Below are 16,943 nucleotides of genomic sequence, written 5' to 3' on the forward strand. Positions count from 1 at the left end.
ACTCCCAAATTAGAAAGACTTCACCACTCAACCTCAGGCAGTGCTGGAGAGCAAAGCAACCATATACTCTACACCTGTGCAGATCCTGAAGCGAAGTTTGTGAGTCAGGAGCTGGGCTTTGCTTTCCCAGTTGCTCTTCCCAGATTTACCCATCAGATTAGTCATCCTCAGATGAGGAGGCAGAGGCCTTAGTATTACTCCAACAGATGGCACTCTGTGTGGGAAGTTGAAGCCAGAGGAGGAGACTGCATGAGAAGACCTCTCATCACTGAGAGGCTTGTGCTCACTCAGTTCCACAGCTGAATGAAATGCGGAAAGCAGCCCCAGTGGCAGAACCGTGGCTACAGGAACATTGCAAATAGCTGAGGCCTCTTTGATAAGCTCACCTTGTCACGAAAGAGAAATAAAAACTAGCAGGGGAGCATTTTTGTTCATATGAATGCCTGCATTCATATTTGCAGGAGTTTTTTTTACTGGTCATATTTTTCACTCAGATGTCTTCAAGATACCTTCACATTGTTGCACACAAAGGTTTCTTCCGTGCGGATTATGGGAGACTACATGGCTCTGCCCTCGTGAAGCTTATAGCCTGGTTCATAAATAAATGCTTATATTAATGCAGTACAGACTCTTCATGCTATAGAAATTCAAAGTAGTTGGACATCAATAAAAACTGAACCAGTCCTGGAAGGTTTTAGGGGAAAATAAACCTTGAGCTGGATTCAGAATAGCGGGTGTGGTCTGGGTAGATGGGGCAGTGCAAGAGAACACTTACGGGGACTTCACTTGTGCTATCCCTTCACCTTAAGTGAAATGGGAAATAAGACTAGAGGGCCAGGAGGGGCCCAGGCTGTAGAAGGCACCTTGAAAACAAAGCAGAGAACCAGATATTTATGATTTGTTGCAGAGACTTTTAAGCATAAAAGTGGTGTCTGAAAATCAGTCTGGCAGGGATGTACTTAGGGGGTATTCAAGAAAGGAGTAACTTAAGAAATGAAAGTAACCAAGACCCAAAGAAAATAAAATATGTTAAAGCTCTCATGGTGCATTTGACTTCCTAAATATAATAACCCAGAGATTAGAGTTAGTGCCTGATTGATTTTGCTGCATTCTTTTACACCATGTGTATAAATGAGGTTTTTTGTTGGTTGGTTGGTTTGTAGTTTTAACTCTCAAAAATAATTTTATAATCTTTTAAGTTTAGGGGGACAATTGGTAAAATTTCATATAATAATCTTTTATGGTGTTATTGTTAGGGTTGAAAGAGATTGCATATTAAAGGGGAACACACCCATATTAGGAGAAAGGTATCAGGAAGAGGGTTTACAAAAAGAATTGATTTCAAACACTAGCATTAAAACTCAAAAGTTTCACATTCATACCTCAGCAAGTGTACAAGGGCCTGTCGTATAGTTGAAGTTTCAGATGTTAGACACAGCCTTAGCAATGACAGATTTTAGTATCCACCTAAAACTACACTGTCCTGTTTTCTTGTGTCATAACTGCACAGTCATTTTTGGCAGTGATCCAAGCAGAGCTGACAGCTGTTTGTATTGGCTCTGTGGTGGGAGGTGGACTAGGGCCGTGTGACTAAGAGAGACAGACTAGGGCCGTCTTTTCACCCAGATGTTTTAATGTGCTTAACATTATTCAATAGTAGCAACCCAGATAATCTAAATACCACAGCAGGATTTGATTAGCTTTTTCAGATCACTGCATTTATTTGCTATTGCAAAAAAGCTTAATCCAGTAGTAGAGATCAGGGTGCCTGCTGAGCTCTTGGAAAGTTTTCTCTCATTCTTTGTGTTCACAGTGGTAGGAATTAGTGAGAAGAGTCCTCTTCCTGAATTAAAGCTATAAAATAGTAACTATAGTAGCAAGGGACAAAAAAGAAGAAAGAGAACCCAAGGGAAAGAAGAAGGCTGTCTATTCATACTAAAGAGTTTCCTTTGTATATACAAAAGAAAAAGGTTTTAATATAAATTCATAAATATTGACCATAAATATTGCTCTTGCTAGTCAGTGTATAGCTTAAGTTTTATTGTCTTTTAGTTTTAACTACTTTGCATGAACATATGTTTGTTTTTTTAATCTCTTTTAATCAAACTCAGTTTTACCAGAAGTACATTTACTAAGCCATACTAGTGGCATAGATTTATCTTTCTTACTCCTTTCAGGGCTCATACCTTTTACTCATGAATTTTCAAAAAGAAGTACTACCTTATAACCAAAAAAGGGAAAAAAATTTAATTTTCTTCGTTTCTTTAAGGTTATGCTTATCCAAGTCATAAAATTTGAATTCTATGTAAATCACTATAATTTACAATGAACTATGTAATACTAGAGATTCTTTATCTTTAATAGGCCTATGAAATTAGACAATGGGCTTAACTATTGCAGAAGCATTACTGTAACCCTTGGCAAAAAAAAAAAAAAGAAAGTTCTTGATTTAGAAGTTAGTCTTACTTTAGAAGTTAGTATGTCATTTAGAATCAAATAATTTAGTTAAAAAATATTTTTAGATTTTAAAATTTTCTAATATTTTTGATATGATATACTTTTAAGTTCTTGGTGAAAGATATCTATAGACAAATGGTGTTCTATAGATCATACTTTATATTTCAACTTTTTCTGGAAACAACAGTAATGTTTAGGCTTTTAGGAGGTATTAGGAATGCTTTTAATGAGATAACTGAAGATTTTTAACCATGTAGAGTACATCTTACTCTGATTTTGTACATAAAGAAGAGCTTATTTACATTTGAGAGAGCACAATAAGGACATGACCAAGAGTCCCAGCCTATATTATGTTTTTCTAAATATTCACAAATGATTAATTATGAATAACCTCTATATATGTATATGAAAGGAGAGATTGATTTAGATTGTTTGGGGTGCTCTAACCAAATTTTATATCTTTAGAGTTTATGATTATATGTATAATGGAAAAACCTAGGCTCTGCCTGAATCAGCATATATCAAAATATTGTATTAAGAGCAGCTTTTTGCCTTTTTTTATATTTGCACTGAAATGAAAAGGGGATACTTGTGTGTATGTACATGTGTGTACTACATCACGTAAGTATATGTAGTAGGACAGCTCTAGATTCCCTTTTTCTGTAGTAGAGAAATTTTCTCACATCTGATGGTGTTTAAATTTTGATTGAATTTTTTTCATCTTTAGAGGCCACTCAAAATAGATATAACTTATGCAGCCCTCAAAAGCAAGTAGCCCATAGCATTATAAATACTGCAAGTATGAAACTCTGAAATAAATCAGGGATAACAAGCTCTCTCACTGAGGGTGCTGTTTTTTGTATACTTTATATCCTTCAAAAAAAATCACAATATTTCTTTCCTTATAAAGTTTATTATGTTGCTGAACTGAAATCTGAATATCACATCTTACAAATTTTATGAAACACAAATAATTTTAACAGGTATATAAAGATTTTGCTTTTATTTCATTACATGATTAACTAGTATTTATCATGGAAGAATATTACACTACTATCTGACATAAATAAGATATGCTACCCTGGTGATTTTAGGTTGAAGTTAGTTTTGCCTATATGTATATTTCAAATGAGTCATTTGGTACGAAGTTGCACCAAACTTGTTTTATTTTTATGGAATACCTTACTACACTATACTTGAGTGAATTTACTTTCGATAATCAGTTCTGTTTGTAAGCCCTTAAACCATTTTCTTTTGCAATGTTATATTCATCATCTTTTTTTCTGTTTATTGTATTGCAACAAATTAACCAATACTTTAGATTTCCCAGTATTTCCAGGCAAATAGTTTTATTATAACCTTATGTCTCATTTCACCAGTAACTCACTTATTACAAAAAAGGGATTGCTGCAGTCACTAATTGCTACTTTGACATACCTCCTTTTCTGTATTTCTCGAAACAAAAAGCTATGCTAGAGTATAGCCTCAACTTTTTGGAAATATGCAACTTTTACTACTTCAAATATAATTGGTTTCTTTGTTTCATGCATTAAAAACAGGGAGGAAAAGCTGATGCCTGCCCAAGCCAGGTGTTTCTTGTTGGCAGCCTGCTCCCTAATGACTGCTCTCAAAGAGCAGCTGCCTACTAGTCAGCTTTGTATGGCCTATTGTTGCCTCACACCCCTCGTTAATACACATGCTGCCCCTGCCGACCCCAAGAGTGACATCAACTTGCTTATCTTAAAAAACCTGGAAGCAGGGTGCTGAGGTTGGCTTGCATCTGCCTAGCCAACTAATTGTGAGCTTTCTGGCCTATGATTGGCTGTTATTTCACTTGGTAGTAGGTTAAGCAAAGACATTGCCATTCCATCTGTTCAACCATTCATTGTTTTTCTTGCCTGCCTGGAAGTCTGCAGCTAGAATTGTGTTAAGGAGTTACTGCTGAAGCTGCTACAGAAACCAGTGTCTTTGTATTTTCCTGTTAATGTGAGTATCTGTGCTACTTAATGCCTTGGAAGTTAAACTTTAGTAAATATTCAAAGTTTTATTTGAACTCTGTAAAGGATAGAAAGCACCTCAAATGAAAAGAAAGCCTACAACTTACTATATAGTGCAAAAATACCAGAAAATTAAATTATCTGTGTAAAATATGTGAAGCAGGTATTTTACATTTTTATAATTCTGGAGTTTTATAATTACAGCTTCACGAGCATTTGCAAGACGTTAGGCATGGCATGTAATCATTTAGTAATTAAAGATAAGTGATAGTTACATGTTCTGATATTTTGATAAACAATAAATTTAGATTTTATCTTATCACATCCTTATGTTTCTTTAAGTGTCACTGTCAGACCTAGGTGCTGTAAAGTAATACTAAGATTTGATAGATTTTTCCATTGTCTTAAAAACCTACCTAGGGGAGATGGATGGATATGGGCAAATGTTTCAAATAACTTGTCTTAAATATGATCATTAAGCATCCAGTTGCTTTGTCAGCAATTTCAGTATTCACATAGAGTTACTAATTTCTTCTCTCCCATCTTTTTCTTTCCTTGCATGAGTTCCAGATATTAGATTGAAGATGTCATTTCAAGAACTATTGCTTTCAAGAGTTCTGTAGTGGGGAAGGGAGGAAGAAACAAAGACTTTCATCTCTCAGTTGGGAGGGAAAGAAAGAGCATAAAGGGTTAAAGAGAGGTTTTTATTTCTTCCACATGCCCTTTTGTGTGAACATATGCATAAGTCTATTGAAAGTTTTCAGAAGATGGGCAGGCCACCAGTTGCTGGCTCCTGCAGTTCCAGTAGACATCTGTTGCCCTGGAGCATTAACCAATCTGTTCAAAGGGACATCCTTCCTTTGTTAGCTAGAGCCATGCAGACAACAGCACTCACTGAAATACAGTAGTAATTAAATACACAGAGACTACAGCAGTAGGTAGTTATTACATATTCATTATTTTATTTTCATTGTTCTCTTAGTATTACCATTTGGGTAACAACCAGAACCCACTTTATGGCATTATAACTTTACATTACAAACAAATAAATTGATCTAACAAGTTTATGGTCTTAATATTCCTGATTAATGTGAGGCTCTGTGAGAATTTTTGATTAGAGATGAAGGATTATCCAAGGCATCTAATGAGAACTTTGAGAAAATCTCACTAAATGTGGAGTTTGTGTGTATGCAACAAATTGCTAGTAAAATAGCCATTATATCATTAAAGTTTCTCTTTGATCAGTAATATAATTAGCTATACTCCATCATCATCTACAAAATTATGAAAATTTAGTTCTTTTTTTGAAAAATATTTTTTGATTTTTAACTTTTAGGTCTTTAGCAAAAATTGTTTTCATTTTCAATACATTATCAAGAGGGAATCTATAGCTTTTTAAGTGTAGAAATCTGTTTTCAGACCATTGTATTTTTGCCCAATATCTTTGTGTTCATGAATACAGTATGTAAAGACCAGTTATAATGGATTCCTGATATTAAGCTTAAAAGTTAAGCCATACTTCTTGGAGTTATTTGATAACTATCAGAGTATAAACTGTGACCTACTTTGTGTGTGAAACTTGGTCTAGGCTGCTTCTTCAGGAACTGAAGAAAATTACCCTTATTAATAAATAGTTGACTAAAGATGATTTATATATACTTCCACTTGAGTAAATATAAAACTTAAAAAGCCTATAAATGGTTTAGAAATTAAAGAGAAAAGTATTTTCTATCATACATGTAATACATTTTGTGGTATTATGAGAGTCTTTGCTATCTTTTCTTTTTCAAAACTATATTGATCATTTTTAAGGCACTGAACAAAAGATCATATACCATTCTTTTTTTTTTCCATATACCAGTCTTTATCCTAAGATTCTTATAATAATTACTTGTAAGTTTTACACAGTACATTGACAAGTACTGCAGCATATAAAAATATTTTTATTGTAGCCTTTAATTTTTAATTGAATGATTTGAAGATATTGCCAAATTCTTTTCTAAGTATCATATTAAGTTATGACAATACTTTATTGATTACAAGTGGGTAAGGAAACATTTTAGAGGTTAAAGTTTAAAAAAAACCAAAAACAAATCTTTACCATTTAGATCAGTACAAATCAGGTTATTTCAAATTTATATTAGGTAGTAGAGAAAATGTATGCAGTTTATAGGCCCGGTATTTGAACTCAGTTGACCTTATTTGTACTATTTCATACTTAGTTGATTTATTGGTACTAAACATTTAACTGCTTATTTAGGACAAGATGACATTGAATAATTTTCTCTCAGGTAACCAGTGAAAAATGGAAAGAGTGAAAAAAAAAGCTAAATCAGAATCTTTTAAAAGAAAAATTATTTTCCAACAAAATTTGATGTTAATTTTTTTTAAAGTAGGTTAGCTCAAACTTACATATATTCCAATTATTACATGTTAGCCCAATTCTTTCAGACTTTTTGTTTAAATAGTATATATAAATTACATGAATTATCACAAGTTAAATGTGTGTGATATTCACTAAATATATTTGTATACAAATGAGTTTTATCTGGTTTAATATTATAAAAAGCAAACAACTGATAATCTCATTTTTTTCTGTTGTATCATGGGCATATAATAGAAGTATATAGCAGATTTACATAGTGTCATCAACACTTTTTAAATTAGATTGAAGGTGATATAGAAGGATTGAAATACTTTTTAGGGTTTTTATATTAAACACTTCACAGTATTTGGTTTTCTTTCTTTGAAAAATATAAAAATTAAGAATAATTTACACTGTAAACATAATATTTCATTCTAATTTTCCCCACTGGCTGTATTTTTCATAAAGTATTTATCTTGTTTGAAACAGTCCATAAGAAAAACACTACAGCTCAAAATTAAAATAATACTTACTAGTTTAATTTAGGGATTTGGTCAGTGAATTATTATCATGAAGAATTGTCTCACAACAGCACTTATGCAAAACCCAAACTTTTCAGGGGAGATCAAAAATGTTGCCCATTAAATACACTTCCTGCAGTCAGAGCAGATTGTGAGGGTTACAGAACAATGATGTCGGAGCTTCCAGATTGGTTTGGCAGCTGCATTGTTCTCTGAGGATAAACCAGACGCACTTAAGTCCCAGTCTCTTTTATAGGCTTTTGTTCATACCAAATTTATTCTTTTGCTGTGCTAGCATTCATGGTGGCATGTTAAAAGAGCGCAGCTTAGCAACCAGCTTCTGGTTGCTAGGCAGCCCAGCTTCCAATAGGTTTTCCTTGTATTAGATACTTTTGGTGGGAGCTCTGTGAAGGCCATGGTGCAGATTTTTCTTATAACTGTATCCCTTTATTAGGATGCTGTTGTGATTTGTTACTTTCATTATGGTGTCAGTATATTACAGTAGTTAATAAATCAGCGAGTGTAAAACTTTGCTTTCAAAATCCCTTTAATTCTCAATAATTGGGCTCATATATATCCATATTAGTAGAAAAATATTAAAATGGATACAACTTCATAATGGAGCAGATGTATATGGAGCTCTCCTAACGAGTATTTTTTATCAATTATGCAATCAGGAGCCAAGGGAGTTTGATGTTTCTTTAAAACTAATGAATGATCCCATTAGTAGAACAGTGATATTAAAGTTATCTGTCTTCTCAAAGGATAAAATCTGTAGAAACTCCTGTAAAAGCGTGTAGGAGTTCTACACTGAAGGAATATTAAGTGTATTGTATCAGACTAAAGATTCCATGTTCTCTTCCAGTATTTACCATAACTAATATAATTTATTTCATTATGTAGAAATATTTAACTCTAGTAAGTTCACCCAATATACATTCAAATGACCTAAAAAAATCACTTAGCATTTTCTTTTAACATTTGTATAATAGTTCCTTTCTAGTGTAAATAAGATGTTGAAGAGCTTTAGAATGAAATGCTTTTCCAATTTCTTTTTTTAGGATTTTAAATAGGTGTTTTATGACAGTCTCAAATTCAGCTATCACTGGCTTACTAATGTTATCCATGGATATAATACTGGAATTGCCTTAATAATTAAACTACTAAGATAAATATAATCCTTACAATGAAGCACGAGAGAATATAATTTTATTTTGCTAACTTATTCCTAGTAGAGAAATAACAATTATTCCCAATAGACTGTAAGGAAAAGAGTAAAGCAGTAAAAGCATTTTTATAGGGGGAAGTAGAAGAAGAGGATGACTTTTTAATAAATGCAGATAATAGTTAATTATCTGAAACGATAGAGAAATATTTTCTGCCATAAAATTCAAGAAATTAAGATAACATTATTTGTTCAGTGTACCTAATTATTTGCTACTAATTTTATGTGCAGTATTTTATTTCTCTGCTTTCTATAAATGTGCATAGAATAAAAGAGCTTTTCCTCACTCCCTGGAATGAAATTGACTGTAGTGTCCCTGGAGCTTAATAAGGGTAGTATAATCGTAAAATATTCACAAAATAAAGATTATTAGGGCAGAAGTTCTCATCTCTTAAGTGGAGTATAATGGGCTCTGTAATTATGTAATTCCTTGTTGGTTGTTGAATATGTGCTCTTTCAACTCAGTACTAGAATTATTATTGAAATGTCTTTAGATTGTTAAAATTATTAATTTTATAATTAATTCTTGTACAATTATAATAAGTTAATGTTTTTCTTTCCATATTGCTTTCTCTTTAAAAGAATTTTTACAGGTTTTTAAAGAATTCTTTTAGAAAAAAATGTACATAACACTATCATAGCATGTCTAAAAATTATTTTTGCTAGTATTCTATATGTCACTCCAGAAACATAGATAGGTCTTCTTAGCAGTGGAAAAGTCACTTTCATCAAGGCTGAAAAATAGCATGATATAATGGGAAGAATAGGGGTTTGGGGATCAAACAAAAAATTGGTTTAAAAAAATCCAGTTCCACTATTTACTTATTTTGTTGCCTTGGAGAGGTGACATGGCCTTTCTAATTTCTAGTGTCATTTGCAAACACAGAATGATACTGTGTGGGCGAGGGTGTTGAGGGATGAGAGAGTGCAGACATAGCATGAAGTAGGTATTTATAGTTTGGTAGTTCTCTTCTAACTTGTACATTGAGACGAATGAAATAATATGAAATTCTAAATAGTTTACATTTTTCTCTAGGAATACGGGGTGCTCTGCATTCAGGAATACAGAAAAAACAGCAAAGTGGAGTCAAGGACACATAACAGCTTCATGGGCTTGAAGGATCATCTGAGGCATGACCTAGGCCACCTTTATGTGGAGAGCACTGACCCACACTTAAGTACATCTGTACCTTGGTCAATGATAGAAAAACCAACAATGGATAGAGTTAATTCTGGGAAGGAAGAAAAAGAGGTGTCCGAAGAAAATGCAAGCTCTGGTGACTCAGAAGAAAGCACAAATTCTGATAATGAGTCAGAGCAATTGAGTAGCATTTCAGTAGAGCCATGCTTATTAACCAAGACTCACAGACAGCTATGCAGGTCTCCCTGCTTAGAGGCTCCTCACATACTTAAACGCAATGAAATTTTGCAAGACTTTAAACCCGAAGAGGCCCAGACTACATCCAGGGAAGTGAAGAAACCCCCTGATGTGGTGCGAGAATACCAAACAAAACTGGAGTTTGCACTTAAGTTAGGTTATTCTGAAGAACAAGTCCAGCTTGTGCTAAACAAACTTGGTACTGATGCTTTAATCAATGATATTTTGGGAGAACTTGTCAAACTTGGAAATAAAAGTGAGGCCAAACAAACAGTTAGTACAATTAACAGTATAATGCGGGAACCATCCTCCCTGGAATCTCAGCGGTCTGATTCTCCAATGCAAGAGATTGTGACAGATGATGGAGAAAATCTGAGACCAATAGTTATTGATGGTAGCAACGTGGCAATGAGGTAAGTTGGAAAATCTTCATTGTGACTGTTTCTCTTCTAACAGTCATTAAAGTCAAGATTCTTCTTCATCCTAGCATTAGCTTGCATATTTCTAATTGACTCTCTTCTAGTTTTCTCTACTTCCAGAGTGGTCAGCCATTTTCACCACATTTGTCCATAAATAGAGACCTCCTTCCCCCAAATGTCTCTTTTTTTTTCTCTCTCTCTCTTCTGGCTTTATTACTATGCTGTAATACTTATTCCTGGCTTAGTGTCAACTACTAGTTTTAAATGAAGAACCTGAATACCATAATATTCAACAATTTTGGAATGTAGTCAGATAAATAGACAATTTCTACACAAAGTCAAATAACCATAGGGATAATAAACTTTTTATGATTTGGAAACAAATCAAAGCTAGTTTCAAATTTTTTAAGAGATGTAATTCAAAAATAATTCTTTAGGAACTAAATGGGGGAGAACAAACGTAGAACTTCTAATGAAATATTTTTATAAATTTTGATGGCGTAAAATTTAAAGTATATCTAAATTCAGTTAGTGCTATATTGTTGAACTGCCTACAATGTTCAGAAGCCTGGGGATATAAAGATCTATGAAGGCATCAGTTCTTTTATAGAGCTTAAATTTTATATATTGTTTCTCAGAGGGTGATCTGAGGTTACCTACCACAGAATCATTGGGAGAACTTGTTAAAAATGCACATTCTAGAACAGTGCTGTTCAGTGGAAATATAATATGTGGCACATATATCATCTTAAATTTTCTGATACCTACATGAAAAAGTCAATATATTATTCACATTAAAGTCAATATATTATTCACAACTAATGTGGATAATATCTTTTGTTTAATATAGCCAAAATATTACAACATGTAATCAATTAAAAAATTGTTAATGAGGTGTTTTGCATTGTTCCTTTCATATGGGTTAAAATCTAGCATTTTACACTCACAACACATTTCGCTAGAGGCTACCATATTTATTGTACAGTATAGTTCTAGAGACCTTCCAAGTCCACATACAGGCTTATCAAGGCATAGCCCAGGCATCTTGCTTTGTAAAAACCACTGTTTTTAGTAGGTGATAGCAAGTACCTCAGCACAGAGTATGAGAATGACCAACTTCTAATCTTCCAAATATGCTTTTCAGGTGGAAGCTGTATTATCTTACTGCATTTATGAGCAAATGAGACTTGTAGGATTTAAATTACTTGGCCAAGTTAGAATATAGTTTCAACCCAAATATGTCTAATTTCAAAGTCTATACATTTTTAATCATATAATGAAGGCTAAAAGCAAGTTGCAAAGGTTCAAGGCAGATGTTAAAAGGCCTTGAATGCCAGGCTAGGAAATTTAAGGTTGGCTCTAATCCAAAGGTAATTGAAAATGTTAGAGGAGGGGAATGCCAAGAGTAGAGTTATTCCTTATACTTATATTTGGCATTGATGTTCAGAGTGGATTATAGGAGGTGGGAAATGAGTTTTGATGCTAGCAGCCCTTTCATAAAGAGGGCTTTAAACATTGTAGAGGTATGAAGATGTATGTGACCTTAAGAGGTCTTTCAATAAAATAAACCTCTCTTGTTTAATCTTTCCCAGACTTGGCCACATAATGATTTTTGTTCCTTATAATAATCCAGAACTAGTGAACAATTAATTACCTTAGCATTGTGATAGCATGTAGGGTCAGAATGCCATGAATTTGCCAAGGGAGAAAGTAATGAAGGAAGATGTAAGAGGTGCAAGAGGAACACCTGCAACCATGGCCATGTACCAAAGTCACCAGAGGGGTTCTTACAAATACATCTTCCAGGGCTCTGCTCTCAGAGAACCTCATTCAGTGGAGCTCTTGTGGATTCCAAATAACTATATTTTTTTAAGGGCCAGAGTATTTTTGATGCATAGCTTTTGTTGAGAATGAGTCTAGATGAAAAGTGTGGATATCTACAGGTCAGGAGGTAAAAGAAACTGATGATCCAGGGAGAACGGAGTGTGAAAAACATGTGTCAGAATAAAAGCATAGTGTTAGAAAAAACAAGAGACATTCAAATGTCATCAAACTCAAGAAGAAGAGACTTTAAGGAAAGAATACCCTGTGGGCTGAACTGAAAAGACCAGAGGACATGACAGCCCGGAAGTCATTATTTTTAATACCATGTAGCATTCTTAAAGACAGTGCCATATGCTATTAAAGATAGAAGCCCAGTTGTAGGATGTTAAGAAATTAAGGAATAGAAATAGACTTTTATTCTAGAACGTTGACAGAGGAAGAGAAGAAAGGGAAGAAGAGTAGGGAGAGGATTTTGTTGCATTTTGTTTTTAAGAATGAAACTATATAGCTGAGGGGACAGGGAAAGTGGTCTCCACAGGAAAGGGGCTAAGCATGAGTTTTAGTTTTTGAAGCAAAGTTCTGAAGGAGGAAACAAGAAAGGCCCAAGTGGAGAATTTGGCATTGGAGGTAAATGCAGGCATTGGAGGGGAAAGACAGCTTTAGATTTATAAAACTTGTACCCCATAGAACTGGATTTTTAAGATGGATATCATTTAGATAAATTATGTCACAGTTGGGTCATCCTGACATCAACTCACATGACTGAAACCTAGGTCTTCATGGAAATGAAAAGTACTTGGATAACTGAAAACTTACCAAGAATTCTAAATGTTGCTCATCCCATACAGTGAGAATTATCCACAGAAAAACGGTAGTGTAAAAAAAGATGGCATAATTAAGGCATCACAAGTCTATTCTTATATAATTATGGAAACAAACTCCTATCCACGCACTGTTCTGGTACCATCCTGTTTCCCTTGCTATAAAGATGAGACAGTGCAGAGTTGGTTCTTCTCTCCATCATATATTTCATTCTGACACTTAATGAAGTGCTTCAGGCATTTCAGGACAGAGCAAGTTGAGAGGACATTTTTATTATAGCAGCATTATACTGTCATTCACAATAAAATGTACCGCGTCTATAACTTTGAAGTACCAGGACTCATAAAATGTCATAGTAAACTTTTTACATTCTGCCATTTATAAGATCTACATAAAGTAGTCAAGTCATGTAAAAATGCATATCTACTTTACATCCAAAATCTTAGTTTAACAAAAATGCAGAGATCTCACCCATTTCATGTTGCATTAAATATGACATGCTTTTATTTTTGAAATTAATTTTCTACTCATAAATTTAGCAAACCTATTAAATTATAAATATGAACATATAGTAATAAAGTATAATAAGTAAATGTGGGGGTGAATTAAGAATAGCATAGTATTTTACTTAAATTCTGATCTCTTAAATGGATATATCCCCTATATGATGAATATATTTTAATTTCATTTAAATGCTAGCCATGGAACTGATATAAATGATTCTTTAGATGTAAATTAAAAAGTAGGAAAGCAAAGGCATTTTTATTAAAATTAGCAAGACAGACTTTAAAAATTTTTTAATTGTCTACAGACTACCATTGTGATTCTGAGTAAGTTGTTTAAATTCTCCAGCCTCATTTTCAAAATTATAAAAAGGGAAATTCTTACCTTGCAGGCTTGTTATTAGAATTAGAGGTAATTAATACCAGATGCCTGGCATAATAAGTGCTGAGTAAATTAGAGTTGTTATTACATTAAAGAACTAGAATATAGTAACTAATGTAATGAAAACTTAGTTATCCTAGTTTTTCATTCAATATTTAACAAATATAGCAATTTAGCAGTCTACTTTATTATGACCTGTAGGTGTATTTTAATTTTTACTTCAAGTTTATGACATCAGTGGTTGGCAATGATGATTTCTACAGTTCCATAAAGAAGACCTGGACTCTTCACATCTGGGTGACTTCAGAATTGCCCAGAGACAAGCCACATAGCCAGAGTACCGTATTTTTCTCACTATAAGATGCACCTGACCATAAGATGCACCTAGGTTTAGAGGAAGAAAATAAGAAAAAAAATATTCTGAACCAAATGGCATACTAAAATATTTAATAAAATATAACAGAATAATATTTCAACCATGTAAAGTGAACAGCAGTCAACAGCAGTATTAAGAACCATCATCACTGTCATTAACAAGTTAGGAGAGACTTTAAGGTTCAAGTACTCTTCTAGTTTTCTGGGAACCCCAAGAACTCATCATCGCTAGTGTTAGAATTTATGAAGCTCACTTGCTCACAATCACTGATACCACGTTCTTCACTATCTTCATACTGACCAGATGCCCTGAGATTCAGCAGTAAAGTGGGACATTTAAGCATCCCCAGGGGTTTTGGGTGGGCCCACTGCTTCCTCTTCTAACAGTTATCTCCACCGCTGACAGGTCAGGTAATACACATCACAGTCTGTGATGCAATACTCGCTCCATAAGATGCACAGACATTTTACCCCCACTTTAGGCGGGGGGAAAGTGTGTCATACAGAGAGAAAAATACAGTGTATAGCATAGGGTCGCAAAATTGCAGGGATCTTATGTTACCTTGTGGGAGCATGCCACTACTTTTGGCTTATTTAATATACCTTTTTAAATGTGCTACCTTGATAGAAGCTCTGGTTAAGTTTGATGAATGAGCAATTCACCAGAAATTAAGACAAATACCTGGAACTTAGTCTAGCATAATTTGTGATAGGTGTTTCATTGCTAGATATAGGAGCAAAGAAGACATTAAGTATGCAAAAATAGAAAGTAGGGTAAGGTAAGTTTAGAGAGAACCCTAAACTTTTGCATATAAAATGTTAAGCATTCAAAAACTGCTTGGTTCCTGAAACATGAAAAGAATTAAGTTTACAATTGGTGGAGCTGGACTAACAATTCCTGATAAAAAGTTGCAGTTAGTTATAATTCTTAAAAAACCTCTTAGTAATTTAGCAAATTGGTCATTCAGCAAATAGACCTCTTTTAGGGCAGATACTTGATAATAGAGATGTGCCATGAAATGTGTATTCCAGATATAGACACAGACATAGGGCATAATTAATCTTTAATATATTTCTGAAATGAAATTCTTATGATACTGTGATTCTTATTTCTTCGAAGTGGCTTTACAAGCCTTCAAAATCTGATTCCATTAAATTTGTTGTAATTCAGCAGTGGAGTATAGAATTAGTCTCTATCCACGTGTATACAATAGTTTGAATTCATATTTGTCCTTAAACGAGTCCAGTATTCTTTTGATCTGTAGTTTTAGGTTCAGATGACATGATATATCATTAATTAAGTATAATCTTGAGCCATCGGGGATGGGAGTATGATCATTTGGTTGTCAGAGCCCTATGATTTCTAAATGTTTTTGATTTCTTCAGTGTGCTTTCATGACCTAGTCATCTAACTTTATGTAAATTAACTATCTCTATATGCTACTTTAGTTTCTACCAAATATTATATAAAATAAGAACACAGAAAAACTCAGAGCCTCATCACTGCCTCCACATTATGCTGTAGCACAGGTTCTTCTGCTGAGTGGAGTGGAAGCTAGACACTTCTCTTTTTGATATGAATAAACTATTGAAACTCCACTGCCACCACCCACCATTATAAGTCCTCTATCTTGGTCACTGAACCCAGGTCTTTGGAATTAGATCAAATCTGACTAGTAGGTAAGCCTTATTAGTACATATTTGTGCAGAATATTAGGACAAATATTTCCTTTGCTAATATCTCAGGTGGCCAACTTTTAGCCAATAGGATTCATGCTCTTATCACCCCTCTCTTAGTGATAGAAAACCACTAAAAGAATTTAAGCAAGGATGAAGTGGCATGTCACTGGCCTTTAAGAAAGATCGCTCTACAGAGACAATTAGAGAAAGATGAGAACATTTTAAGACTGGAGACAAGGAAACCCACTTATATTTTTAAAATATGTGCAGAGGTTAAATTGTAGAACTCTCCTGGAAAGAAAGATGAACTAGCATATCATTGCTTTTGTACACCAAATGGTATAAAATAAAGTAACCATTTGCTTGACAGTTTACACCCCACCCTCCAAAAAGGAACCTATCAGAAACCAGCTGCTGATACTACAAACCTAAGTGTTAGCAAAGTAGAAAAGCATTCCAGGTCAATCCTTAAGGCCATTTTCTTAAAGTTGAACAGAAACCAGATACAGATTTCAGAATTAGAATATGAATAGAGAAAATGTATAAGTTGTGATGACTTACCTTTCTATCAAGAACAGACTGTTTTTTTAAAATAGAAGAAAATTTAGTAGTCTGTATAAATAGGATTTAAGCATCTGATGAGTCTTTTTAAAAACACAAAGCCTTTCTTGTATCGCTTCTGGTTTGTGAAGGTATAAGAAATTGAGAACTTTTTGATAGCAATTTAATTTTTTATTTTTTATTTTTATTTATTGTTTAGAGACAGAGAAAGGGTGACAGAGAGAAACATCGATTTGTTTCTCCATTCATTTACACATTCATTGGTTGATTCTTGTATGCACCCCTTCTGGGATTGAACCTGCAACCTTGGACTATCGGGACAATACTCTTAACTAACTGAGCTATCTGGCCAGGGCGTCAGTTGAATATTGAAGGCCATTTTGCCTAGGCTGTAGAATTTGCTTACAGTTGTTCAGAGGGTTTACTGTTGTGTT

General features: G+C 33.9%; 1 protein-coding gene across 1 annotated transcript in view; it reads left to right on the top strand.

Moving 5' to 3' along the window:
• LOC150018880 (putative ribonuclease ZC3H12C) overlaps positions 1-16,943 on the top strand; it is a 54,730-nt gene that overhangs the window by 18,518 nt on the left and 19,269 nt on the right. The window contains exon 2 of the mRNA XM_090267881.1: positions 9,602-10,356. Within this exon, the coding sequence (XP_090124007.1) occupies positions 9,602-10,356 (755 nt within the window). The remainder of the gene's footprint in view (positions 1-9,601; positions 10,357-16,943) is intronic.

The sequence above is a fragment of the Furipterus horrens genome, unplaced genomic scaffold (assembly GCF_987537825.1).
Source record: "Furipterus horrens unplaced genomic scaffold, mFurHor1.1.pri manual_scaffold_2, whole genome shotgun sequence".
Classification (NCBI taxonomy): Eukaryota; Metazoa; Chordata; class Mammalia; order Chiroptera; family Furipteridae; genus Furipterus; species Furipterus horrens.